The sequence below is a fragment of the Aulostomus chinensis genome, chromosome 8 (genome assembly GCF_037954235.1).
Source record: "Aulostomus chinensis isolate RoL2024-O1b breed Wild chromosome 8, RoL_Achi_v1.0, whole genome shotgun sequence".
Lineage (NCBI taxonomy): Eukaryota > Metazoa > Chordata > Actinopteri > Syngnathiformes > Aulostomidae > Aulostomus > Aulostomus chinensis.
This window is the reverse complement of record NC_141327.1, coordinates 5,215,720-5,243,216: the sequence shown is the minus strand read 5'-3', so window position 1 is coordinate 5,243,216 and position 27,497 is coordinate 5,215,720. Positions and strand designations below refer to the sequence as shown.

Below are 27,497 nucleotides of genomic sequence, written 5' to 3'. Positions count from 1 at the left end.
ATATTCAGGGATTCGATAGTTTGGGGGATTATTCAGAAACAGTCGAGTCAGGCAGAAACTCAAATTCATTCATAGTTCGAAGTTATGTAAAACAGCAATATTAGGTTGCACTGGCTCAATTGTTGAGTGTCTTTGGGCTCAAATGCCACCCTGATTTATTTGATATTACTTCATCAAAATGGTTAATATTATATTGTAGCATTTTTCAAATGAAGATAAAATGGAAAAGCATGTGTGGACCTCTCTTTATAAATCCAGTGAGGAAGTGCAAACTCTCCTTTCCACAGTCGTCTTGCCTGTATTTTGAAAGACAAATCTGCTTAATTTTTTGCTCTGTTGCAGTTTCACCTGCTCCTCCTTTCTGACGGTGGCCTGCAGTCGTGCTTCTATTTCACATCATTCATGTCTTCTGTGTCTGCTTGTGTGTCATCCAGGGTGGACCAAATCCTGGGGAGGGGCCAGATCCCTCTGGACAAGAAGATTCGTGAGAAGTTGCTGTCTGATGGAGATTTACTGGAGGATATGAGCATGCTGGGCCGCGTCTGTAAAGTGGAACGCCAGGTACTTGTTCTTCTTCTACACTTTACTTTCTAATTTAGCAATAATTTGATTTGTATAAACCTGAATCAGGCATTAAAGGCTTGTACTCCACCCATGCCTGTTTGTGGAACAGAGCCATTCTGTAACAGATATTCATCATAGAGACTAATAGGCCAGTAATTACACCTGAGGCTCCTCGGCTGTGGGTTATATATTACTGTGCGGAAGAAGAACTCAGAATACTGCAATTGACTTTTTTTAGCTTTAACAATTAAATATCTGGTGTTCAGCCAGTCGTGTTGGAAATTACAGCCAAAATTATTTTAGACGAATGATTGTGGCAGCTACAAACATATTTCATCTGTTATTATTATTATGGTGTTTTAGTTGAACACCTGCAGCCATTTCCTCACATCAGAAATGCTAATTGCATCTCCCGAGCAAAACTGATTATTTGGAGCTTCAAAAAATCTCATCTACCAGGTTTTTATTCATGTTCTCTTCCATATCCATGTTCATAAAGGGAAATTGTACCCCCTGAGTCCCAAAACATTGTGAACATAAGGCGATGCGTTGTTTCTCTATTATTAAGATAACCCTTTTCAGGAATATAGTATATAGTGAAAAGGATTGTCTTATTTTTCAACCATTCTCACAACTAAGAAAAAACAGATCACGCCTGTTGGATCAGCAGTAGAAAGTAATCAAATATCGCTTACTTATTGTCATAATGTGAACCAGACATAACCCCAGAACGTGCTTTGTTGGGACTTCAAATCATGCCCATCATTCCCAATGTCAGCAGGGAGATGATAGAGAGCCAAGGGAATATTTTTGTTTCCGCAATGATTTACTTTAAAAATAAGAGAGGCCACTTTCAGAAATTATGAACATTTCCATGCAAGCTTGTCCCTGAGGCACATTATATATTTAAATCAACAAAATAAAAAAATCCATAAACTTGTCTAGACAAAGGAAACTCTCCCGGGAAAAAATAAAAGAATTTTCTTTTGAAATATTATAATATAATATATCTTTTAGAGACAAGTTGTTTTCTGGTGTTGATTTAATTTGCATTTCAACTGCCCAACTGAATATAAAGCAAGAAATGTGTGTAGATTTCAGTCTTTTTAATTCCAGGGGGGAAAAAAGTGCTGTGCAATTGTTTATCCTGAGCACATCTTCGGATGAAGGGGAAATAGCTAACAAAGAATGAGCAACGGGCATGGACCTGGTGCCAGGCCATTTTCATCAAAATATCAGAATATATTTGCCAAATAGACATTAAAAATTACATTTTTCTGAAAATCCCCCAAAACTGGAGACAAAACATCATAAGGAGTTGATTCAGGCAAAAAAAAAAAAAGTCAAAACATTACTGAGGCAATTATTTTAAGAAGGTGACGATATTAAAAATCTGCGTATTTACTTTCTTATGTGCAAAGATATTAAAACCTGATCAAGTTTTATTAGCAGTCACAGATGGTTGCCGCTTCAGGCCTGGCTGAATATCTGATGCATTGTGGGATACAATAGATGAGTTCGATTGGTAAGAGGTTCAGTGGAGGTTTTTTAGGGGTTTTTTTGTTATGTTGCAGTTTTTTTTTTTTCACATTGTCACTATGAGTATAGTGAATGGTTTATTTTTCTACACACAAACACTTGTACTACCAGAGTAGTTTGAAAGATGATTTAATCACAAAGGAAGTCAAAAAAAAGCTAAAGGATGCTGTCTTACCTCGCCCCTTCCTCTCCTCCCAGGTCCAGTCCATTGAGTCAAAACTAGATTCCCTGCTTGACATCTATCGTCAGGTGTTGCGTAAAGGCTCTTCCTCGGCCCTCACACTCTCCTCTCTGCCCCTGTTTGAACTGGAACAGACCTCTGACTACCACTCTTCGGTCTTCAGCAAGGACCTGTCCTCTACCCAGGTCAGCAGCAGCGGAGCAGCTCCCCCTGGTGGCTGTGTCACACGCTCCTCCACTAACTCCCATCTCTCCCAGAAAGGACTCCATCTCATCCTGGCTCCGCCCCATGAGCTCAACCTCAATCTCAATGCCTCCTCTTCAACGCCTCCATCCGGCCTTGCATCTTCCTCTTTCAGCCCATCCCCACTGCCTCATCATCACCATCATCACCATCATCATCACCACCATCCTCATCATCATCAGGCCAACACACCTGAAAGTGGCAATGATGAGGCAGTGGGGAGCTCTCCTATCCTCACCCCAAATAGTACCAGCAGTGGTGGGGGTGGAGGAGTAGGAGGGGGAGGGTTTCGTCTTCTGGCAAGGCTTCCTCCACCTCCTCCAAGCCAGAACCCTGGCCTGAACAAATTTGAACTGAACTTGATGCAAGTAACCTCCACCGAGACTTCCCCTGATATGGAGAACTTTTGCGGAGGTCTGGGAATGCAGATGGAGGAGAGCAGTGCTGGGCAGGACCTTAGCCTTGGCTTGGGACTGGGAACACTGGGGCAGCAGCTACAGGGCAGCACCAACAGCAATGGTAGACTAAACCCAAAAGAAGAGTGCTCCTGGAGGAGACAAATGAGCCTGGAGTTGGAGCCCCTGGTACCTCAAGCCCCCAGCCGCTGCTCAGGTCCAAACCTGGTGGAGCGTGGCTTGGGCAAGTCCATGTCAGTGCAGGACCTGATGCGGGCAGCCCCAGGGACAGCCCAGGATGCCCACCAAAGCGTCTCATCTCCGAGCCCAAGTACGAGCAGTGACTCTCCTATTGACTTCCTCAGCTGTAGCCAAGATCCAGGAGGAAGTGGTAGGATAGGAAGAAGTGCTGGTGGTGGATGGGGAGAGGAGGACCTTTTTATCAGTGACAGGGACATAGAAACACAGGGATTCGACTTCCTGTCACAGGGGACCGCCCCTTCTTACTCCTTGGAGCTCCTGAGGACAGAGGGCAGAGCAGGAGCTGGGTCGCAGGGCTCTAACCAGGGTTTGGCCAGCGGTCTCTCATCATCGCCCTCTACTGGCAGCACTGAGTTACTCAACATGCCACATGTACGGTTAAAATAGACCGGGATGCATGCTGTGAGGGCACGCAAATCTCACCTCATAGAGACGATTTTTATCATTCTTGAATGGGATCGGGAGGGCGAGAATATATCATGGGTCCTTTTTTTATTTTGTTTGTTCATGTTGACACATTTGACATGAATCACAGTATTTCCATGCGGGCTGATCAAATGTGACGTACTGTATGATTGCATGAGTTCTTTGTTTTAGAATGAAATCTGATAGATAAGATAAAGGGTGGTAGAATGGGAATGCAGACCCCCTAAAGACAGTATTATCAAACCAAGTAAACTTGGTTTTTAAAAGACAATTGGTTGATACGTGACCCTGAGATGCAGAATGAACGTTGCATGTTTTAAATCCAAAGTATTGAGATTAGCAAGACAAAGTTTACACTCAACAAAGTAGGAAGGCATGGACACTGAACACTTGTGGCACATACCTATGATATCGCTCACATCGTCTGAATGAAAACTGCTTGAGTACTTAAAGGTCTCCACGTATCTGCCCCCTGTCTGTCTACAGAACAGCCAGTGGTCGTGACATAACCTTAACATGTCCAACTCATTCTCTGCTCTTGTCCATTTTCACACAAACAGTTTAAAAATCTGCTGAATTCCTGAAATTCTATGGACTATATTCCTCAACCAACAACTTAGATTCGCCGCAATTCCCCTGAATACAAGACACTCTTTTTCATCATTTTTAATAATTCTCCCCAAAAGTCTTTGCATCTAGTGTTATCATTTCATTGATCAGCTGATATTCATCAGATACGTGTCCTGTGCCAAAGCTGCATTCACTGTCACATTAAATGATGGCTATGTTTGCATGCACGCTTATATTCTTATATCATTCTGAAAATGACACTAGTCTGAAGTTGATAAAGGTCGTGTAATCAGCACATTCCTGTTGGATTTTAGAAGTTGGCCTTTTTCTGAATTTCACATATTAGTCAGGTTTTTACAGCTGTTAGCAACAGCCTCTTTCTTTGTTTACATCCAGCTACATAAATGCAGTCGCTTATGCTAACATGTACTGCTAACATCAATATGACCCTCATCTCACACCCTGAAATACATTCAAATATGAGTAACCAAGAAGTAATAAAGTAAGCACACGGTAGAATAACACTACGTACATATGCCTCAATGCACACTGGGAGAAATTAAACTGGAAAGTCTCATGGTGAGTAATACTTCAACCAGACAGGAGGGATAGGCAACTTTAGCTCTGCACTAGTGACAAGCTTGGCTGTTTTGAGTTTGTGCAGCTGCTTATAAACAGGATTATTAGAGGATTATGAATTTTCCTCAGCTTAGTCAGAATATTGTCATTTTTAGAATAAGGGCATTGGAATAAAAATGTAATATTATGTGCATGTTAACATAGCCATTGTGTGGTGATGCAGTATAATCCAAATATTGATGAAAAAAAATCCCAATAAGGACAAAGTTGTCCAAAATCAAAAAGAGTTTCATATCATACGGACGTAAATACAAATAAAATGATGTAAAGAACAACAGAGAAAATACACAAACATGGCACCATCGTTTGTAAAACTGTCATTTTGTAGTGTGATGGCTGAAAAGAGACTAATTCTGCTATGGTCCTTACATTTTGTCAGTTTAGTTGAACTTGGTTGGTACACTTGTAGTCTGTTACTGAGGGCACAGTGGGAGACATTCAGTGTAACCTGGGGCACTGGATGTGTTAATAGGTATGCACATGTAGGCTACACACACGTCCAGTAGCAATGACCAGTTGCACTCACAGCCAGACAAACAAAGCTTTCTGCTGTGGATTGAGGATATGAAGCTCCTGCAGTCTGCAGCACACAGAGGGGAAGCAGTTACTGCTTATTTTCATGTCAATTACGCACCAGTTTGTTAGTTTTCAAGCTGACGACAGCCATAGATTGACATGTCACTTCATCTTGAATGTCACTTTTTGGTATGAGAAAAAGAAAAGTCTGTCAAACTGAAAAAATAGGGATGTCTTAACCACACGCTTTGTTTTGGTTTGGAAACACACTGAAATGTTCAGGAATTTTACTTGATATTTACAGGAAAGAAGGTTTCCTTGTCTAAAACAGGATCTGTGTTTCCTTGTTTTCATTCAGGGGGATTATTTTTGTTTTTCTGGAGTGAACTCGCTGCAGAATGTATTGCTTATGTCATTAATAATCAGAGCAGAACAAGTGTTGCTTTAACTGCCAGACAGTGACATCACAATGGCTTAGAACTTCCCTCTTCCTGTTGCATGGTACAGAATCAGGAAAAGGTCATAGAACCATTTCCTCCCGGTTTTGGGGGAATTATTATAGCTAACAGTACCTCAAAGACATCAGAAGACCCGTATCAAAGAGCAGATTAAGTGAGGAGGCCAGGGGTTCGCTTTCACTGAGATCTTCAAACATATTTTGCATGAGGAGGTTGTCATATATAAACCTTTTTAACTGACGGTGAATACCAATAACTATTCATAAATGATGACATCATTAGTAAAGAGACCCCAGCCCTGACCGAAAGTCTACAAAATTTGCAGTTCATGAAGTATTGGTGCCTTGCTTTTGTGGTACATATTTATTTCCAAATCTGCAAATCCTGAAAAGTGCATTATATCCCTCAGAAAGTTGCACTGCCTGCATTTTCTCTCCTGACTTGAGACATTTTACAGTTTTTTATTCCGAGATCGTTTTGCTACTAGGCGTATAACAAGCCTGCAAGGTCATCATTCTGTCTCATATCTTTTAATTTATTTAAATTATGTGCACATATTTACACAATAGTAATAATCTCATCTGGATTTATGAAGACTGTAATGTAATAAAACTGCAAGTGAACTTTTATTCTTTCATCAATAAAGGAAATTCTATCAAGAGTGGTGGTTTTTGTTTTTTTCTTTCTTCTATAATGTGTCTTCTTCAAAACGGAAAGAAACCAGGAGCCGGCAGACTTTCGACATCTTTACTTTTTTGAACATGTGATCACAAATAACATTGGTTAAGGTGCAGGAACGCAACAGTAACATCTAACAGTATTACTACGAGGGAGCTGAAGTTGAGCAAAGCATGAGGCATAAAGATTACAGATATCAGACGAAGCTTTTTTAAGGTGTAAACATGCAAGCAGCCGATCAACATCTGGCTAGTAAGCAGCTCTCTTTTAAAGGTAGAACACACCTGGAAAAAGACATCTTGGCCTTACTGGGGCTATGCAGCTGGGGTCAGGAGCACCTTCACAAGAACTACAACAGCACACAATCCAAGAGCAGTAATGTAAGTGTTTTGTGTTCTGCCACAAACCGAGTGGCAGTACTCTTAATTTAACGTTTGTTAACACGTTATTGTTCCCACGATGCTACTATTTTTTTCCTTCGCCTACTTTTGCGATGCATTGTGATAATCGACCAGATGCTGACAATGTTGTGCAGAAGGAGCGGGGTGCTATTGTGTCTTCGGCCACGGTGAGCGTTTGGGGCAGCAGCCCAGCACAATGTTCATTTGACCTTCTGTGCCTTCTGTGCTGACTTGGTGATCTTACCACTGGTGGGGGCTTTCTTTTCCACACCCTTAATCACTCCCACCGCCACCGTCTGACGCATGTCACGCACCGCAAACCGCCCTGAGGGGGAGAATCATAGAACAAATCAATGAGGTTACAAAGAGGATTTGAATGGGGGCTTCACACCTACAGCAGAATAAGTCCCATACCCAGTGGAGGGTACTCCGAGAAGCTCTCCACACACATCGGTTTGCCGGGGATCATGTCCACAATGGCAGCGTCCCCAGACTTCAGGGACTTGGGGTTGTCCTCAAGCTTCTTCCCAGAGCGACGGTCAATCTTTTCCTTCAGTTCTGCAAACTTGCATGCAATATGTGCGGTGTGGCAGTCCAGCACTGGGGCGTAGCCAGCGCTGATCTGACCCGGGTGGTTCAGGATGATCACCTGGAGAACAGCAAAGAGAAGCGGTGAAACGCACAACTGCAAGCATATTTTTGCCACAATTTATCTCAGTTTGACAGACCTGAGAGGTGAAGCCAGCTGCCTCCTGTGGAGGGTCATTCCTGCTGTCTCCAGCCACGTTACCACGGCGAATATCCTTGACAGACACGTTCTTCACATTAAAGCCCACATTGTCTCCTGGCAGCGCCTCAGTCAGCGCCTCATGGTGCATCTCCACAGACTTCACCTCAGTGGTCACGTTCACGGGGGCAAAGGTCACCACCATTCCAGGCTTTAGAATGCCTGTTTCAACTCTGCCCACCGGCACTGTCCCAATACCTGGGAGAGGCAACAGTTAGCAGCAATGAGCTGCATGATGAAGACAAATTATGAAATTCAACTGTAACTCAGTTAACAGTGGGAAGAAACACTAAGAGTCGGAGCAAGTACTGTCTGTTTCTCATCTGTCATCACAAAAGCGTCCATTTCCAGTGACACCAAAGCGACTTCTCTGAACTCTCAAAAACTACCTGGTGGGGTGTTCTGAATTAGACAGGCATGAAGTGTATTGTCCCACCTTGGGTGTTGCTCTCCTACTTCCCAGATGTTCACCATAGAGAAGCGCAGGAATGAGTTGAAGTGTCTAATTGAGACTACATAGGTTGTCACGGACATTACACACTATCACGGTACTGACAAAGGAAGCACAAAGCGAGTTTATGAGTGTCCCAGTCATGAATGTGTGATGTCTTCTAGCAGCTGAATTTATTCTTCATAAATCATCAAAGTGGTTTTGTTTCTTCTTTTCATGTCTTAATGGTGCAAAGCAGGACACAGTGCAAGGTGAATAAGGTGGTATAGAATAAAAACAGGACATAACATGCAGAAACACGCAGCAGTTAGGATGATGTGACGTGATAAAGTGACAATGTTCTTTGAAAAGAAAAAGAAATCAGTTACGATAATAATAAAAACAAAAAAATACTATAGAAAAATGTTATATAGTGGCAATGAATACATGATACATAGTGCTATAATAATTGTATCCTTTCTGTAGGATATAGTATATGAATGATATATATATATATATATATATATAATATTAAATTATTATGTAATTATGTATACATTACAAATGCTAAAATTTGTACGATATATAATGATAAATAATCCTCGTGATGTGTCATGAGGGTTCTCTCTGGTACTCCAGCTTCCTCCCACAGTCCAAAGACATCAAGAGGGGACGAGGCTGATTGATACTCTAAATTGACCGTAGGTGTGACTGTGAGTGTGAATGGTTGTCTGTCTCTATGTGTTAGCCCTGCGATGGACTGGTGACCTGTCCAGGGTGAACCCCGCCTCTCGGCCGTTGACGCTGGGTTCAGCTCCTGCCCCCCCACGACCCTTAATGTAGGAATAAGCGGAAGACAACGGATGGATGGATGAAAATATATGCCCTTTTCTCTGGGGAATATATGGTGATGCTAACCCCCGCGCTGGCCTACAAAATCCATAATTCCTAGTTCTATATCACCTCTATCACCCACACAGACAGACACATTAGCAGCACCCTCACCTCCAATCTTGTAGACATCCTGTAGAGGCAGGCGGAGAGGCTTGTCTGTGGGGCGCGTCGGGGGCTGAATGGCATCCAGAGCCTCCAGTAGTGTGGTGCCTGAGGCGTTGCCATCTTTCCGGTTGATCTTCCAGCCCTTGAACCATGTCATCTGTGGAGAGACAGGGGCTCAGAGGTTGACTGACTGCTTTCAGTGGGTCAACTAAATGTTCCCAATATAAAAAGGTTTAAGATTTATAAACAAATTATGGGGGCCTACTTCTGATCCAAACATGTAAACCACATTGTACAGGTGAATGATTACAATGTGTGACAAAATGCAGACACTGTCATCAAACAAAGTCACATAATAGATGCAAAATTCACGATTGAAGGGGTCCCTCTCTAAAGTATCTTCCAGTTGTGTGTGTGTGACTAGCATCTGCATTCGGTACTGCAGTGCCCTCACAGCAGCCTCACATTTGGGCTGGCCTCCAGCATGTTGTCTCCATTCCAGCCGGAGATGGGAACGAAGGCCACAGTGTCTGGGTTGTAGCCAATCTTCTTGATGTAAGTGCTGACTTCCTTAACGATCTCCTCGTAGCGCTTCTGGCTGTAGTTGGGCTCAGTGGAATCCATCTTGTTGATACCCACAATCAGCTGCTTCACTCCCAGTGTGTAGGCAAGGAGGGCGTGTTCACGAGTCTGCCCGTTCTTTGAGATGCCAGCTTCAAACTCACCCACGCCTGCTGCCACGATCAGCACAGCACAGTCTGCCTGCGGGTGGGGGAGGGAGATGAGGAAACCTGTCAGTTGTTAGATAGTAACACAATCCTGACTTATGACTTATTTATCTATTGTGTCTTTGCTCTTCCCCCTCTCTCTCCCTCCACCTGAGATGTTCCAGTGATCATGTTCTTGATGAAGTCCCTGTGGCCCGGAGCATCAATGATGGTGACATAGTACTTGCTGGTCTCAAACTTCCACAGGGAAATGTCAATGGTGATACCACGCTCACGTTCCGCCTTCAGTTTGTCAAGAACCCAAGCGTACTTGAAGGAGCCCTTTCCCATCTAGGCAGTGAGGAGATGAGAGTCACAGAGATCTCTGTGGCATTTATCAGGCTTCCATTTCCACCATCAAGTTCTAAGCCACAAACCATTGAAAAAAAATCTCATTTTCCATCTGAAGTCAGTACTGTACTGGCCTACCTCAGCAGCTTCCTTCTCAAACTTCTCGATTGTTCTCTTGTCAATGCCACCACACTTGTAGATGAGGTGGCCAGTGGTGGTGGACTTGCCTGAGTCAACATGTCCTATTACCACAATGTTTATGTGGAGCTTCTCCTTCCCCATGGCCGCTTTCTGTGAAAGAAAGTTTTTGTAATTAAATAAGACAAAGATCCTTGAAATGCTCCTCGGGACACACACTCAACCTTCACTTCGCCGTGCCCAATTCACCATGTAAGTTTGTGGCCATAAAATGTAAACGTTATGACCCTGATGGGCGTTAAGTGTGTGCTAATGCTAAATATACACAGCTTACATGACAAAATAATGATGACACAGAGATGACCAAAAGCAGAGTAGCATAGTTCAAAGGCAAAACTGCTGGTTTTCTCAGATGTTCTATGGAGAAGTTCTGCTGCAAATATTCCTTATTTTTAACAGAAAGCATCGGCAGTAAATAATTATCCATCCCATCCATCCCATCCATCCATCCATTTTCTATACCGCTTATCTGTAAAGGGTCACGGGAGGCTGGAGCCTATGATTAGCCTAGTAAATTATATCACTATTATATACGGCCCTATACCATGTAGGAAGATCAGGGCTCTGGTGCTGCGTGTGCTAGTATGGACTGTTGTGGCACAGTAAAGTAGTGCCTGACACCATTAAATTGCATCAATTATTGTTACACACCTGTGGAGCCTGCTGTGACACGGCGCATTAGCTATTGTGAAAAGGACCTCTCCTCAACTTCACATCTCATGAGGTGTCTGAGGGTACTAAGGTGGACTAAGATTCATTTTACAACTTCAGCAATGTCGACTCAATGTGTCATTTTTTGACTAAATTTGCATCAAGGGGAATCAAAAGGGGGAGGCACGATGGTGCAGTGGTCAGCACTGTCGCCTCACAGCAAGAAGGTTCCGGGTTCGAGTCCCAGCTCCATCACAGGATCTTTCTGTGTGACTCTGCATGTTCTCCCTGTTCCTGTGTGGGTTCTCTCTGGGTACTCCAGCTTCCTCCCACCGTCCAAAGCCATCAAGAGGGGACGAGGCTGATTGATGCTCTAAATTGACTGTAAGTGTGACTGGTTGTCTGTCTATATGTGTTGGCCCTGAGATGGACTGGTGACCTGTTCAGCGTGAACCCCTCCTCTCACCGAAAGGTGGCTCCAGCCCCCCCCCCCCCCACACACACACAACACCCTTAACAGGATAAGCAGTAGAAAATGGATGGACAGATGAATGGATGGATGGATGGATGGATGGATGGAGGGAAAACACCCCAGTATGGAGCAAAACCAGAACACACTATCATGTAATCCAATGGGCAACAGACTAAGTTTTAATTACACCCACTGATGCATTTTGCTCACTCGAACAGGCTCAGATGGTTTTTATGATAGTGGAAAAAAGGAGAAATGAATGTCTGTCTGTACCTTGACCTCAAACCCACCATGTCTGTTGCGTTGTCTGTGACCGAGACCTCAAACACAGATGATAAGGTCAGGCTGAATCTGTGCTACTTATGGATGCTAAACAATTAAAAAAATAAATAAATAAAATAAAAACCATTTCCTAAATAAAAACGCACTTCCGAAAGGGGGCGTTAATTTATCATTACCATTCAGTTGTCGAATTATCGTAATAGCAATTCTAAACTGTCGGTTAAAGAGTGCGCATAAATTGATGGAAGCAAGTTGCCCATTTATCGGATTATGATACAGCATGCTCTGCATCCTACATCAACTTCCAAAAAATAAAAAATAAAAAATGAAAATAGGAGGCAGGTTAAAAAAAAAGTTGCAAAAGTATTTGCACCATTTCGCCCAATCAGGTTTTGAAATTGACAAGAAGCAGTTCATATGCAGTAGGATACTGCTGCAGGTAATATCGGCAATTATTAACTAAGAGTAGGAATAAACTTGGCACAGTGACTGCTGTTCCCCGTACTGTTCTCATTACATTACCTTCCAAATCTCCTACTTTAAGACTGATCTGGGCTAATTTAGCTCATGTGCTTGACTGTTGTATTGCGACGTCACTCTCCCCGAATGGCACGCGCACACGCACATGCGCACACCAGGCTAGATTGTGACAGAAACTTTCTTCGACTGCACCTGCGTATCAATGTCCCTACACAGCCCAGAAAATAGGACAATGGCGTTTCTCGTGTTTTACTATTCAGGTCACAGTGCATATGAAGTTTTCTTCTTTTTTTTCCTCCTCCATGAGTTGGTATTTTTAAATAAACCGTCGTATCAATATTGCGTCATCACACGCCGTATGGCTTTGATGTATTACAAATCCTCGTGATGTGGCTTCCTATTAAATCTGCTGATAAAACGGCTCAGTGCCCTGCGAAGGACATGAAAGTGAGACGGTGCTGCAATGAAGCAGCAGTTCTGAGGGCGTCAGGACTGCACCTGACTGATGGTTACACAACGCGTACATCAGACGGGAACACAAGCCCGACTGTAAACGGAGACATTTGTGTTTAAACTGCGCCACACAGGCCTAAGTAGCCAGCGACATGCCATCCACGCCCATCAGCACTTTCTTGGCACCACTTGCTTTGATCACATTACCACGGGTAGCGTCCAACCATCACTTTCGAGCTTCTGTACCATGCACTGGCAAAGGGAATGTTGCACCCCTTAAATCATCAAGTTCCCGCAGAACGTGTCCTCCCAAGCCCCGGCGCAGAACATGATCCCAAAGTTACATCGCAAAGCGTCTTAGAACCTACCTTCGCCTCAGAGATGCGTTCACTGCGATGACAGAGATGCTGAAGACTGTGCTGTTCTGACGCAGTAGCCGAGGGACCGTTGTGCGTCAAACACTGATGCTACTACTTTTGACCACTAGATGGAGCGCTGTTACAAAGAAGCCAATATTCAACACAAACAATGGCGGTCTGTTTGTCAAGTGCACATACAAATTCCATCCTCCATATTCTGCTTCACAGCATCATTTAATATCACCGAAGACAGGCACAGGTGTGAAATGTGTAGAAAATCAGACAACAACTAATGATTAAGACAAAGGCTGTCCCTGCTATGGCACTTATAACAGTTTAGGAAAAACTACCTCTCGTAACTCTTTGACCAAATCACTCGTGATGCATTTATGTAAAGGCATTGCTTAAAAACACACACAAAAACAAAAGTTGTAATAAAAAGCTAAAAACTCAAGAGGAAGGGGACAGAGCAGCTGCTGTAAGAAGCAAACAGATGTGTCGGACCCCATGGGCCAGGGAACGCAGGTCCAGTTTGAGAAGCCTGTTTTCTCCTCAATCTATCGAGACACTGAAAGAAAAGAAAAACAAGGATAAATGGAAGCAACATTTGAACTCAGAATTGGTGAGATAAGGATATTGCTTTGTAAAAGGGTTCGAAGAGGTAGAGTTAAGACATGCTTGTGTAACAGAACCATTTCTAACTCACTCTATTGTGTGTAAAGCATATCTCTGGTTCTTCACTCGATCCATGAGCTCTCTGATTGCTGCGTCGTCCAGACAGTTGCCCATCACGAGCAGCTCGACCAAATGGGAGGGGTTTGCCCTCAGGGCAGTGGTCAGGTCCTTGACACATGTTGAAGTCAGCGCACATCTTATTATTCTGGGGAAAAACACAGAAGAAGTACTTGAGACTGTCTGACAAGCACCAAGGGGTCATGGGCTTCCTTGCTTCCTTGCTCCCGGCAGATAAACTACTCCGAGTAGCTGCATTTATCACATCTAGAACGACATTACTACATCGTCAGTTTGTACTTAACGCTGGAGTGCCCAAAATTATATCATAGGTGTCACTTGGAAAGGTGTAAGAGCAGCATGATTAAGCAGCAGCCGGGTCCTACTCCACGGTAACCATTTCACCTTGAAATTGCTGGTGACGTTCTTCTGAACATGACGCCAAGTGGATGTATTGTCCATGTTCAGGTTAGCAGAGGACCATAAGTAGCCAGGTCATGCCAAACATGCTGTCCCCCTAGCAGCGGGAGAATGTGGCCACATACAACGCTAGCTAGTGTGGAGGGCAGATAGATTTTCCTGGTCACAGTGAACTCAATGAGCTTAAAGTCAACGCTTGTGGTTAGAATGTTTAACGTTAACGACAGCGTTTAAGTGACACTTCACCCAAAAATATTTCTTTTGCATTTCAAGTACTCCTAGATATGAGTGATAGGAGTCTTGAGCTCAGAAACATGTTTTTCCCTCCTGTATAACTACTTAATAAAATGGTGCCGAATGGTTAACAATAGTAAAAGTGTCCACTTCTAAACTCAGAAGCGTTAGTGTATAATCCCCGTCTTTATCCAGCCGTACGCCCAGGCATCCACAAAATACTATGATTTGAGCAAAAAACAAAACTAAAACCCTCCTGTCTTGTCGCAGTAGGGTTCTAGTTAGTTTTTACCTCAAATCAAGGTGTTAGTGGATTCCTTAGCATACGGTAGATAAAGAAGACCAAAAAAAAAATGTCTACATGAGCTCAAGACACCTATTTGTGAGTTCTTGATAGGCAAAACACACCTTTTGGGGGATGTATCCCTCCAAGGAAGGTTAAAGGTTAAAATATAAAACAACGTACGATAATTTCACAAGTTTACACTGTGGTTTCTCGAGTCCCACGCAAAGCTTCTTCACTCCAATGTCTTCGATGTCATTGCAAGACAGGTCCAGCTCAGTGATAGACGTCTCCTCGAATGCGATCCCTGCTGCGAGCTGGTAACAATCTCTGGGCAGCAGGCAGCAGTTGCTCAGGCTGAAATACAGCAACAATTATTGTTACGTGCTCAGCTTGTAAAAGCTCACGCTGCATCGTGCTGAATTCTGTTGTAAAAATGATTCACTTGAGAGTTTTGAGGTGGCCGTAAGGGTTCCTTAGCGCCGCTGACATCTCGTTCACTAACTCATCTGTGAGGCAGTTGTTGCTGACATCAAGGTGCGTAAGTGCCAGGGCCAGCCAGTCCTTTTCCTTCCTCCCGCCATGGTAGAGCTGGGAGATCGAGCACAGGGCCTTTGCCAAAATCATGCAGCTCCGACTGGTGAATCCACATTTTGAAACACTGAGGACAGAGGTGTGCAGTACATGTGCATTTTAGAAGTAGAATGTACTTTAGACAGTTGAAAAGCAGTATTATAAAAGCAAGGGGTGCTTACTTGAGTTTTTTCAGACAAGACCATGCATACATGCCTTGGCAGATCAATTTAAACCCTCTGTCTTTCAGTTTGTTGAAGCTCAAATTTAGTTCCTCCAGGGAGCATTTTTGATGCTGCAGAATTCGCCCCATTATTTCACAGCTGAGCCAGGTCATGCTGCAGGAGGACATCCTGCCACAGAGTAATGTCACCAGGTCAGTGAAAGCTGCTTCTGTTAATGCGGACAAGCAGAATGCATTTGTAAGAAGGAGTACTACTCACTCCAGCTTTCTAAGCCTCTTCGTATCAATTCCCTCCAGGATCTCACGGGCCCCCTTGTCTCCAATCATGTTGAGGCTTACATCGAGCACTCTCAGGTAGCTGGGGTTCTTCTGACAAGCTGTGGCCAGATAATAGCAGCCCATGTGTCTAAAGAAGCACTGCGATAGTCTACGAAAGACAAGAAAAGACACGGGATGTTAAATATATACAATAGAAAACAAACGCAAATACATATATACAAATTTATAAGCTGTGATAAAGCCAAATACTTTGCCTTTATATTGCACTTTTCTATTTAATGCTATTTAAACATTTTAAAACACTGCCCCAAATTCGCACACACATTCACTGACTGACAGGGGCAATCCTGCAGGCTTGCCCATCAGGAGCAACTCAGGGTTCCATTAGTGCTAGCTAGCTGTTGTAGTTAGCTCCAAAATACCTTAGTTTTCTACCTTTATAGATCACAAAACCACAGGTTGTCCTGGTTTGAGGGTTGCATCCCAGTAAAAGTGATGTCATTTTCTAAACAACACAGCCCAGCTTCAAGTGTGCAGAATTAAAATGAGCCGCCATCAATAAGCAATTTAATTTTTGCTGTGGGCGTGGCTTAATACTCTATCAAGAAAAGATGTTTAGGTCCAACAGCATACAGTAGCAAAATTACCTCAGAGTTTTTAAATGGCACTGGGGAGAACTCAAACCCTCTGCAAGATATTTCAGGCCATCATCTTGTAGATAGTTCCCACTGAGATCCAGCTCTTGCAGTGTAGGGCACCTTTTCAGGGCCATAGCCAGGTATTGACAAGCTTGGGAGTTCAATTCACAGCCTTGCAACCTGAGCGATTTTAGAGTGCAATTTTCATCAGTAAGGCCCATCAGAAGATTTCTGACTCCGCTAGCACTGATGTTGTTGAATCCCAAGTCCAGTTGTTTCAGGCTGGACAAGCTGGAGCTCAGGACTGCAGCTACAGCGGTACAACAGTTATCTGTCAGGTTACAGAACCGCAGCCTGCAAGGAAAAAGGAGTCTAATTAAATTACATATCAGTGTGAGGCCACGCCATTGCACTCAATTATTACAAGGATTACTGACAATGTCATTTAGTTTATGCAAGTTCCTAACAGACTTACTAGAACACCAATTTTACTGCTGCCAAAAGCCATCGACACCCATGACTTCTTTGTGACTGCACATATTTTAAGGTACGAATCTTTTACAGTCATACTATACACTATAATCTCCTTAATTTGCTTTTGTCAAGCTCTGGAATGTTAACGACCAAGTTTGCTTGTTCTACTTTACCTAAAGACAGCCATCACTATTTGGATGTCACGTCAACATAAACATAGATGTACCAAAAGGCTACCCTTCAGCCAGTGTTTCTTTTATTGCGAACTGAACTGGAACAACTTCTGCATTTTCAAATATTTTGAGGTACTTGTACTTTAATGGGTATATTGTCAAGTCTGTCACTTAAGTATGCATTACACTATGTACATAATTCGTGCTGATCACTATTTAGTGGACTTACATCGCTTTCTTTGAATTCCACATAGCTGGTAGCTGACTTAAGAGATGTTCATCAGATCTCTTGGCCACTGCCAAATCAAAGATTTCTTGTGCCCCACGGAGAGCGTAGGTACATTTCAGCATAAATTTCTGGAGAGGAGAAAGGTCCACCGTTGGGTAGGAGTTGACTTCTAGCAATAAAGCCTTGCTGTCATACTCCCACAGACAGTGGGACAAACCAACAGCATTGGTAGAATCCAGGGTTTCCTTGATCTTCTTCTTGGTGTATTTAAATAGGGGATCAGCGGACTCCAGCACACGTCGTTCCTTAAGGAGGCCAAAGATGAAACGAAGGAAGAAATCACTTGCTCCCTCAGGACTCTGGAGCGCCTGGTCCACCAGGTCCTGACACTGAATGGACTTAGTAGAACTGGCTTCAATTTGGTCCAGTTTGCAAGATGCAGCTAAAAACTCTTTCATGCTGAAGTGACTAAAACGGAACACGGTGGTGCCATGCAGCCCCTTCTCTTCTCTCAGGACAAGTGGCCACTCTTTGGAAAAAAGGGATGCTTCCTTTAAACTTATATTGTTCTGTAGAAGGTCATGTGGATAGATGACACTGCCCTCTTCCATCCCATACAGTGCCAGCTTTTTCAGCTTCGCCATGAATTCAGAGTCAGTTCCTTGGAGGATATCTGTGTAGATCTGTGTTAAATTGAGGGGGTTGAATTTGAGCCCATCATCTGCTTTTAGATGATTTTTCAAAACATTTGCCACAATGGCGCTCACTGGAGGTACACAACAAACTAACTGAAGAGTTTTGGATATTTTCACATGGTCGATGACTTTGTTGGCGAGGGCATCACTGTTGATAACACCCCTGAAGTGCTTCTCTACCTGTTCATCGGTGAACTCTGGCACCTCGGTCTCTTTCAGCAAATAGCAACTGGGGATTGCTGTTGCTGCTGCATACCCGCTGATTATCCATACATGAGCACGGGGAATTAAATTTCCCATGACCAGATTGGTCACTAAACAATCCACTGTGGCTGCTTGGGAAACATCACTTACAGATGAACAGCTGAAGTTTAATGGGGAATGGTAGTCATCCAGTCCATCAAAGACAAAGCAAATGTTGTTTTCAAGGAGGCTGGAAAAGTCAAGCTCCTTCATTGTTGGGTAAAACATCTGGACAAGTTCAATTAGGCTCAGTTTGCAATTTAGCAAGTTCAACTCCCAGAAGGTGAAAGGAAAGAGGAGGTGGACATCACGGTAGGCAATTCCCTCTGCCCATTCAAGAATGCAGTTCTGCACTACCACGGTTTTCCCGGCTCCGCACATCCCCAAAGTGATGAACGTTCTTTTGCTGGCGTCATGTTTGCAGTCACATGAAAAAATATCTGTAAGCGGGACACTTTCAAAAGCAGTCCTACTGTGTTGGTGAGGATCTATAATATACTTATTCTTCTGATATTCATGCTTGGGAACCCGCTGACAAAGTTGCAATGGAAGGAATGTGTTTTCAGAAGAGGCTTCCTTGATTTTCTGAAATTTTTCTTTCACTGCAGTTTTGAGACTCATTTGGAGATCCATCATAGAAGCAGTGGTTCCTGAAAAATAGGAGAACAGTCAGTGCAAAAGAAAGAAATATTTCAGACAGTGTTCAGTTTTGCTTAACAGTAAATGGTAAATGGACTCCATTTTATATGGTGCTTTTCTACCTTAGCAGTACTCAAAGCGCTTTACAGTGTCATCTCATTCACCCATTCACACACACACTCACACACTGATGATGGAGGCTGCCATGCAAGGCGCCAAGCTACTCATCAGGAGCAATTATGGGTTCAGTACCTTGCTCAAGGACACTTTGACATGGTCACTGGGGTCGGGGATCGAACCAGCGACCCTTTGGTTGTGACACGGCCACTCTCCCCCTGAGCCATGCTGCCCATAAAGGACCCATTTCAGTAATAAGCATGTCTATTTTAATACAGACCGTGTGTATCTCTTTCACATACATTCGACAAAAAGCCGAAAGGCACAACCATCATCTGCAAGACTATTAATTGGGCTCACTGGACATCCAAGTGGCCACAGCCAACCATACACACAGAATCTCAGGTGTGACAATCACAGTGACCTTGATCTTTAACCACCAAACAATTCACATTTCATTGAGTCCTTGTGCATATTTTCACCAAATCTGAAGGAATTTGCTTGATGTGTTCCTGAGATCTCACGTATATGTCAAGACAATTACCTTTTTATCACCAAAATCTCGTTCAACATCTAAAAATGTATCCTTGTTCAACTGCATCTGCCTACCCAATAACCACACACTTAACGTCAACTTTGTCATGAATTGTAATCCTCTTAAAATGAAGCATTGCAGATCAACACTGCCACTTTGAAATGATCAACTGTCATCAAATCAGTAGGCTACTGGTTATGGTAATCACGATGTGTAGATTTCATAATAAAATTTGCTCAGCAGGGGGCAGACCTACGCCAAAGAGGCTTTTCAATAAGTGATCTCTGATTAATTTTAATTCAAGATTATTACAAATACTGTGTGTGTTAAACGTTGCAAGTCTTTACGGGACATCTTAACATCCCACTCCAAGTTTGTGCTAAATTAGAAGAAATTCTCTCCTGGCATTCCTGAGATATTTTGTTAAACAAAATTGTATGGATGGACAATTAGCGCGGCCCGATATGAAGCAGTCCCCCCCACAGACACACACACACAGAGCCAGGCCTACTTGAACGTTCAGGAGTAAAAGCCTGTTTTTCATCGCCAGTCATAGCCATGCATGCTCATGGGGAATTGTTGGGGGCATTTTAAGTAAATCTGTTTTGTGGGTTTCTACACCACCACTGTTGTAGAGCGCCTCAAACATTTCAATTTGGCTGCAGTAAAAACAAGACAGGGTCCAAATAATGTAGCAGTCTTGCCCAATCTGTAACAACATAACTACAAGGTCACTGAGAACATTTTGCTTTGAATGTAGAGACTAGGATGTAAAGTCGACAACTAAAGTAAACTATATTCACTACGTTGGTCAGGGTAAAGACACCTGTTGGCAAAAGCTAGTGCTAGTGCTAGGGCTATACTCTTCACAAACATAACACATTCCGTTTACATTGATAATACGTACAGCTTACACTGATAACACACTACTTACGTTGATAAGTACATGTCAGTATTATTGCTTGTTATGGCGTTATGTCATTTCAAATTTAACATAAATCAGTTCATTCACACAATGTGCCAAACTCACCAACAGAGGTCGTTTAACATTACCCCTGTTCAGCAATGGAGAAAAAAAAACTGAGGAAAGAGAAGAATTATCGATATAATTCCTCATTTATTCAACGAGCATATGCCAAAAAAAACAAAACAGCACAACGTTTGAACGCGGAAGCAAAAACTCCAGTTCGAGCAGCGCCAGATTCAGCAAACGATTGGCGGAGGATCCAGGACCAGCAAATGACATCGCTCTTCTTCGTCTTGACGTTTACACGCAGCCAAGAAGTGTTGCTGCCCTCTATCGATGACAAGCAGCTACCTTCGTAAGAGTCCGGTAGGAAGATATAACTGGATTACAGTTTTTTATCGTTCCGAACTGATATTAACGTCAGAGAATGATTCGTAAAAATAGATTTTTTGCATGGTGCTTTACTGATGTTATGACATTATGTTACAACATGTATCTTGATATGTTTCTATCAAAAGTAAAACATCTACATAAAGCATGTTCTTTTCCCATTCAACTCCATATTGTGTAATTTTGGTCCTTAAATTTTATTCCTTCTTTATTTCATCATATTTTTATTTACCTATTTACTTTCCCATATATTATTCTGTTCACTCTTTCTTTTTCAACTGTACTTATGAAATGCTGTAACTTTGAATTTTCCTGTTGGGGAATAATCAGTTTACCGTATCTTATCTTATCTCATTACATATTTGGTACAGTCGTCACATACTAAGGATACTTAGAGACGGTCACCAGGGGAAATGAGCCAACCAGCAACCCCTCGGTTGCTAGACGGTCACACTACCTCTGAGCCATGCCACCACACACACACACACACACACACACACACACACACACACACAGATGTGTGCAGGGGTAAACAATAATCTGTGTATAGAATGTTACTTTGTTTTACTAATCTTAAAGCCAGTTGTGAACCTAAAATTCTCCTTCTAACATACAAAGTCCTCAACAGTCAGGCTCCTTCATACCTGACAGAGCTCATAGTCCCCTATTATCCAGCTAGAACCCTTCACTCCCAGGATGCAGGGTTACTTGTGGTTCCTAGAGTTCTAAAAGAAGAATGGGGGCCAGAGCCTTCAGCTATCAGGCTCCCCTCCTGTGGAACCGTCTCCCAGTTTCAGACCGGGATGCAGACACATTACATTTAAGAGCAGACTTAAGACCTTCCTTTATGATCAGGCTTATAGTTGGGCTGCTTAGACGAACCCCTAGATATGCTGCTGTAGGCTTAGGCTGCTGGGGGATCTTCCATGGTGCACTTGGCCCCTCTCTACTCCTCTCTGTCCTCCTGTATGTGTCATACATAAATCATACCCATATGTGTTAGTAACTCGTCGTCTTCTCAGGAGCCTTCAGGCTCCCCACATCCCAGATCCCGGGTGCTGCTGGAGGAGGCTACAGACCTGAAGAGGCTCAAGCTGCCACCCGTAGCTCCACCTGCTCACGTCCCCGTCTGTCCATCAGTCTCTTCCCTTTCTCTCTCTCTTTATCTCTGTCCCTCTCTTTCCTTCTGCATGTCTGTCTTCCTCCATTATCTGTCTTTGTCTCTGCCCCGCTCTCCTGCTCTCTTTCCCCCCAACTGGTCAAAGCAGAAGGCCGTCCCCACTGATCCTGGATCTGCTCGACGTTCCTTCTTGTTAAAAGGAAGGTTTTGGTCGCCGCTGTTGCAGGATGTGCTTGCTGATGCAGAATTGTTGTAGATTCATTGAAGGAGTGTGGTACTGGACCTGCTCTACCTGTAAAGTGTCATGAGAGAACTTTTGTTGTGATTTGGTGCTATACAAATAAAACTGACTTGACTTGACTTGACTTGATTTGTGTTTTAGAATGCTGGGGAGAATTCAAAGAATTAATGTTTGGCTGCAAATCTCCCACGTACAATGCTGCTGAAAGAAGATTTATTATCATTATTATATAAGTATAATTATCGTCACTAGTACAGTCGTAGTAGTAGTAGAAATAGTGGTAGAAGTAGAAGTAGTTGTATTGGTTGTGTTAGTATTAGTATTAAGAATAACAATGATAAAAAAAATCATTTTGATTTATATTGTACAAACAATAAAACTGCAGTTTAGCATGAAATGGCATTGAAACACTGCTAAAGGCCTTTTTAGCATAAATGATCTTGGAGTTCTTGATGGAGCAGCAGAGTGTGTGAAACAATGAGGAGAGGTTGTTCTTACAGTCCTTTCTACTCGTTTATCTCTCATTTATCCAGGAAAGATCCTCCACTAGAAGCACAGTGCTGCTGTAACAAAAGAATTACACCCCACTTGGAATTAATTAAGCATAAAGTAGGGGGAAAAAATTATCAGCACTTGATTACTTATTAGTTACTAGGCAAATACAGGTAAGTTTGATTGACAGGACAGATGATCAGAGGGGTGGCATTTCTACCCCCTTCATTTGAACAGGGATTTAAGATTGGGAGGAGCGTGTCAGAGAAGTTGCAGCCCGTAAATGAATAGATGAGAACTGATGCATCTACATCATAAAAAGAAACCAGACCCTCATCGTGATCCACAAACACTCCCACCCTCTGAGGCGGAGACTTAAGGCATAGACCGACTGGAGGAACAGCCTGGGCTTTGTACTCGTTCCCATTTCTCACACATATAGTCCAGAACCCATGCTCAGGACTGGTTGTTAGGAATTTCTTCCTGTTGATGGACTCCTTGGCGACTCCTAAAGTCCAGTCAGTCTTTCCTCTGACCTGAACCTCAAAGTAGAGCTTGCCCGAGGAGAAACTTGGCTTTCCTAGGACTCCAACATATGAGAGTCTCTCTGGTTTGTCTGGAAGGATTTTTTTCACATCACCATGACGGACTTGTTTCCTGTCGTGAGATATGATGAGTTGAGGATGAGCTGTATCTGGATCAACAGTCACATCCACCTCATACTGCTGGAGCCTCTTCAGCTCGGCTTCAATCAACTTTCTCATGTCTTCATTAAGTGTCTCCAACAGCTGAGCCACGGTTTTCACCACCTTCCCCTCATATGACATTGGACGGACACTGACGTCTGTCCAATCTTTGGTGGATGGAGCAGCTTTCAGGGAACTCTGTAGGAGGTACAGGTGGTCTTCAGTGCGTGAGAGTTGTTCCATCTCAGAGCGTCTTGCCATTAGCACAGAAATTTCTTCTTGCAGCTCTCTGATCAGGTCTTCAGCCTGGTTCTTTGCTATTTTCCGCTTCTCTTCAATGGTCCCGATGAGCTCATTCAGGCCTTTCTCAACAGACTCTTTGAGGGCAGTGAAGACCTTAACACCCTCTTCTATCTCTCTGTCTGCATATTCCTCACCTAGATCAACTGAGTGTTGTATTTGCTGTATCCTCAGACATCTGTCCTGGATCATTTGTTCAAGATCGGCCTTCTTCCCTTCACTCTCTTCTTTCATAGGAACAACATCATGGGTCTTGTGGTCTGAAAAGGAGCAGTACAGGCAGACAAAAATCTGGTCACTCCTACAGAAGAGCTCCAGAGGTTTGTTGTGGTCCCTACACATCCTGCCTTCCAGGTTCTCCACAGGATCCACCAAATGATGTTTTTTCAAGACAGACACTCTCAGATGAGGCTCCAGGTGAATCTCACAGAAGGACACCAGACACACCAGGCATGACTTGACGGCCTTCAGTTTGGTTCCAGGGCAGACATCACACTGAATATCTACTGGTTTGTAAACTTGTGGACTAGAGCCTCTGAACTGGGCGACCATCTCACAGAGCAAAGTATTGACCTTCAAGTCCGGCCTCGTGGGGAACATCTCCTTACACATGGGACACTGGTACTGGTACTGGTCATCTGTGTTCCAGTGTGCAGTGATGCAGCTTTTGCAGAAGTTGTGTCCACATGAAGTGGTGACTGGATCGGTGAAGACATCCAGACAGATGGCGCACAACATGGAATCTTCAGATTGCAGACTGCAGGCAGCAGACATATCATCTATGTCATGAGAACAAGAGTTGAAATGGAAAACTTATTGAATGTTTCTTATTGCATTTCATCAAATAGAGTAGAACATTAAACTGATACTTTACCCAGAAATGTAACTTTGCCTATCAAGTACTCATAAATGTTTGTTTGAACTCACATTCACAGCAGCTCTGACTTCAATTAGCTGCCATTTTTAGCTCAATCGTGCTTGCTAGCCATGTTCACAGAAGCACCAAACTGGAATGATTATGGTTAGTTTCTATCGCAAATCACAGTGTTTGAGGATTACCGAGTATACGGCTGGACAACGAAGGCGTGGAGGACACCAAAATGATGAACTTGAGAGTTTTTAAACAGGTATCTTTGGGCAGTTTTGCTGTTTTTTTTTAAGCTGTCAGTCTGTGAGTTCAAGACACCCATTTTGTGAGTAACTGAAAGACAAAATACACTTTTTGGGTGAAGTATCCCTTGAACAGCAGACAATACTTCAGAAGTGATTCCAAACCAATGAATGATTCACGATATCTTCTACATACAAGACTCAAGTCTCCGAATGAAACAAGAAGAGCAACTTCCTGTCTGAGTAGAGATGAGTGGTCACCCAGGCTGTTACAGCAGTAAATGTGATCAGCTGTACTCACCAGAATATCAGAGCCTGACAAAGTTAATTCTCTTTAGACTGACAAACACCAGCGTCCTGACCGTAACTCTTCTGCGTTTCTGTGTCTTCTACTGATAAACTTTCAGTTTCATTGAAGGAATCAACCCTCCTAGTTGCACTGTTGCCCCACCTCTTAAAGCAACAAGAAACCACACCAACCCTGGCTTCAGCCAATCACAAGGACACTTGTGTCCACCCACACCCTGTCCCAGCCAATCAAAAAATATTCAAAATTAAAAAAATAATAATAGAAATGATATCTCAAGACCCACCTACCATGACTGCATTGCCCCATCATGCAGGCAACAGATGGGGCCCTTGGTTTCTTCCAGTTCGGACATGGTGAAACATCACGTTTCACACAGTTTAACCTTAAAGTGATACTTCACCCAAAGAGAGTATATTGCTATGTAAGAACTCACGTGGGTGTCTTGAGCTCACAAAGCTGTTTTTGTCCCCCTGTTGCATTTCCTCTTTGTGACTCCAGAATGCAGAGAGAACCAGCCATGCTGTTGCATTCATTTGTACCACCTCGCTCACAGTGGTTCAGAGGTGTTTTGGAGACTTTGTCAATGGGCATTTTTTTGATAATCATACTGTGAATTGTCTCTCAAGAGGGTTGCCATAAGCTCCAAGGTGAACATACAGTACATGGCTGATTCTTTTTTTTTTCTTACAAATCAGTGATGCAGCTGTGAAAAAGGTTTCACTAAGACACCTATTTGGGAGTGCAGATTTTGTGGGAGGAGTTTTTCTCCTTTTATTTTCTCTGTGTCTGCAGTGTTACTTTAATGCTGCTGGCAGAACTGTTTTCCTTGTGCGACCTTTGGAGTTTTCGATGCAGGAGAAACAACAGCCCCACCTGGGAAACAACCACATGATCAGTGTCAATCCTTATCAGTGGTGTTGATAAAGTTCACTTGCTGTGTTCTGCAGAGCACTGGAACAATGATGTGTTCATGGAGCTTTGGAAAGAAGAGAGTGACCTATGAGGTGTTTGGAGTCCTGCATTTAATACACCTTCTCTTTTTTTCTCTTCTGCCAGCAGACCAATGAGACATATTTTGTGTTGGGCAGAATGCACAAATACACTAGTTCTTTCAGTATGGAGGTCAGAGAGGCCAGTGCCCAGTCCAGCCCATAATTAGGTTACAGTGCCCTCTAGTGTAGCATGAACAGACCAAAGGATAAAGCAAGACCTTGTATAAATAGAAGGCAGGAGTCCCCATCAGGTCAAGGTGGATCAATAAAGCACCAGACCTTTGCTTCCAAGCTTGAGTTTCACATTTCCAGATATGGTAATATTATGACCATCAAGGGTTTTTTTTAATGTCGAAACCTAACCAGGCATCATGTTTAATGCATCTTTGAACAAAATAGTCGTTACTCGTTCAAAAGTACTGCATGTCTACAGTGAGCGCAGGCTGCCCACACTTCTATCATGTGCACATCCTCAACTGAGACAATGATATGTTCATAGTAATATTCCCCAAACTATAGCAAATATGGCAGTTTTTCATAAAAGTCCATGATATTTAAAGGAAATGTAAACATGACCATTTAATAGGGATGCACTATCTGTCATTTTCATTCTTATACCAACACCTGTGCTTAAGCTCTCAGCTGATGAAGAGAACCCATACTAATGTCAGTTTTTACACTGTGTTGAATCTGAGGGTGACAGTGTTGCAGTGGTCAGCACTGTCGCCTCACAGCAAGAAGGTTCCAGGCTTGAGCCCTGGGATCTTTCTGTGTGTAGTCTCCATGTTCTCCCTGTTCCTGTGTGGGTTCTCTCTGGTACTCCAGCTTCCTCCCACATTCCAAAGACATCAAGAGGGGACGAGGCTGATTGATACTCTTAATTGACCGTAGGTGTGACTGTGAGTGTGAATAGTTGTCTGTCTGTATGTGTTGGCCCTGGGATGGATTGGCAGCACATCCAGGGTGAACCCCGCCTCTTGCCCGAAAGCCGCTGGGAAAGGCTGTATGCTGCTTCTAGAAGAGTTCAGGTCCTGCATGCTGAGCAGGTGCTGTGCTTATGTTCACTGCAGTCTCTTCAAACAGTACCATCCCCTCCTGGGGGCCAGCACTTATGTACCATCAAACTACCCCTGTATAGCTGTTTGCAGTACTAACCTCCACCCATCTTTGTGTGTTGGAACTTTATTCTGCCTTGTGAACTGCATTCATGGCAACAACTTCCCCGAGACAAACAAGATTTTTTTCTCTGCCCCTAACTGGATCAACACATAGCTATGAGATGAGTCACACCTACATCCAAGTGAGAGCATGATCGGCTATTGTGCCATGAAATATAATGGTACTTATCGCACAGGCTGCAGAAAAGAATAAAAAGAGTTGAGGAAACCATTTCAAGTGGGT

At 43.2% G+C, this 27,497-nt stretch overlaps 4 protein-coding genes across 7 annotated transcripts in view; 1 reads left to right on the top strand and 3 right to left on the bottom strand.

The window, feature by feature from the left end:
• The window catches only part of LOC147256895 (potassium voltage-gated channel subfamily KQT member 5-like), a 127,773-nt gene extending 121,333 nt beyond the window's left edge, over positions 1 to 6,440 (top strand). For all 4 annotated transcript variants that reach the window (XM_086210551.1, XM_086210549.1, XM_086210550.1 and 1 more), the window contains 2 exons: positions 435 to 561; positions 2,302 to 6,440. In XM_086210551.1, coding sequence (XP_086066677.1) covers positions 435 to 561; positions 2,302 to 3,570 — 1,396 coding nt within the window. In that variant the 3' untranslated portion in view covers positions 3,571 to 6,440. The remainder of the gene's footprint in view (positions 1 to 434; positions 562 to 2,301) is intronic.
• An 85-nt stretch (positions 6,441 to 6,525) lies between these two features.
• On the bottom strand, positions 6,526 to 13,179 carry LOC147256894 (elongation factor 1-alpha 1). Its single transcript, XM_086210547.1, has 8 exons — positions 13,050 to 13,179; positions 10,284 to 10,436; positions 9,966 to 10,145; positions 9,553 to 9,849; positions 9,094 to 9,244; positions 7,600 to 7,856; positions 7,286 to 7,520; positions 6,526 to 7,196 (listed from the first exon to the last, which is right to left on the bottom strand). Exons 2-8 carry the CDS (start codon positions 10,425 to 10,427, stop codon positions 7,072 to 7,074), a joined length of 1,389 nt encoding a protein of 462 aa, XP_086066673.1. The 5' UTR covers positions 10,428 to 10,436; positions 13,050 to 13,179; the 3' UTR covers positions 6,526 to 7,071.
• Positions 13,180 to 13,246: 67 nt separating this feature from the next.
• Positions 13,247 to 22,148, bottom strand: LOC147256893 (NACHT, LRR and PYD domains-containing protein 14-like). Its single transcript, XM_086210545.1, has 9 exons — positions 20,519 to 22,148; positions 17,260 to 18,847; positions 16,393 to 16,737; positions 15,726 to 15,893; positions 15,465 to 15,635; positions 15,155 to 15,370; positions 14,893 to 15,066; positions 13,747 to 13,920; positions 13,247 to 13,608 (listed from the first exon to the last, which is right to left on the bottom strand). Exons 2-9 carry the CDS (start codon positions 18,831 to 18,833, stop codon positions 13,593 to 13,595), a joined length of 2,838 nt encoding a protein of 945 aa, XP_086066671.1. The 5' UTR covers positions 18,834 to 18,847; positions 20,519 to 22,148; the 3' UTR covers positions 13,247 to 13,592.
• A 142-nt stretch (positions 22,149 to 22,290) lies between these two features.
• Positions 22,291 to 25,244, bottom strand: LOC147256892 (E3 ubiquitin-protein ligase TRIM11-like). The gene is made up of 2 exons (XM_086210546.1): positions 25,096 to 25,244; positions 22,291 to 24,463 (listed from the first exon to the last, which is right to left on the bottom strand). Exon 2 carries the CDS (start codon positions 24,456 to 24,458, stop codon positions 22,851 to 22,853), a length of 1,608 nt encoding a protein of 535 aa, XP_086066672.1. The 5' UTR covers positions 24,459 to 24,463; positions 25,096 to 25,244; the 3' UTR covers positions 22,291 to 22,850.
• Between the last annotated feature and the right edge of the window lie 2,253 nt (positions 25,245 to 27,497).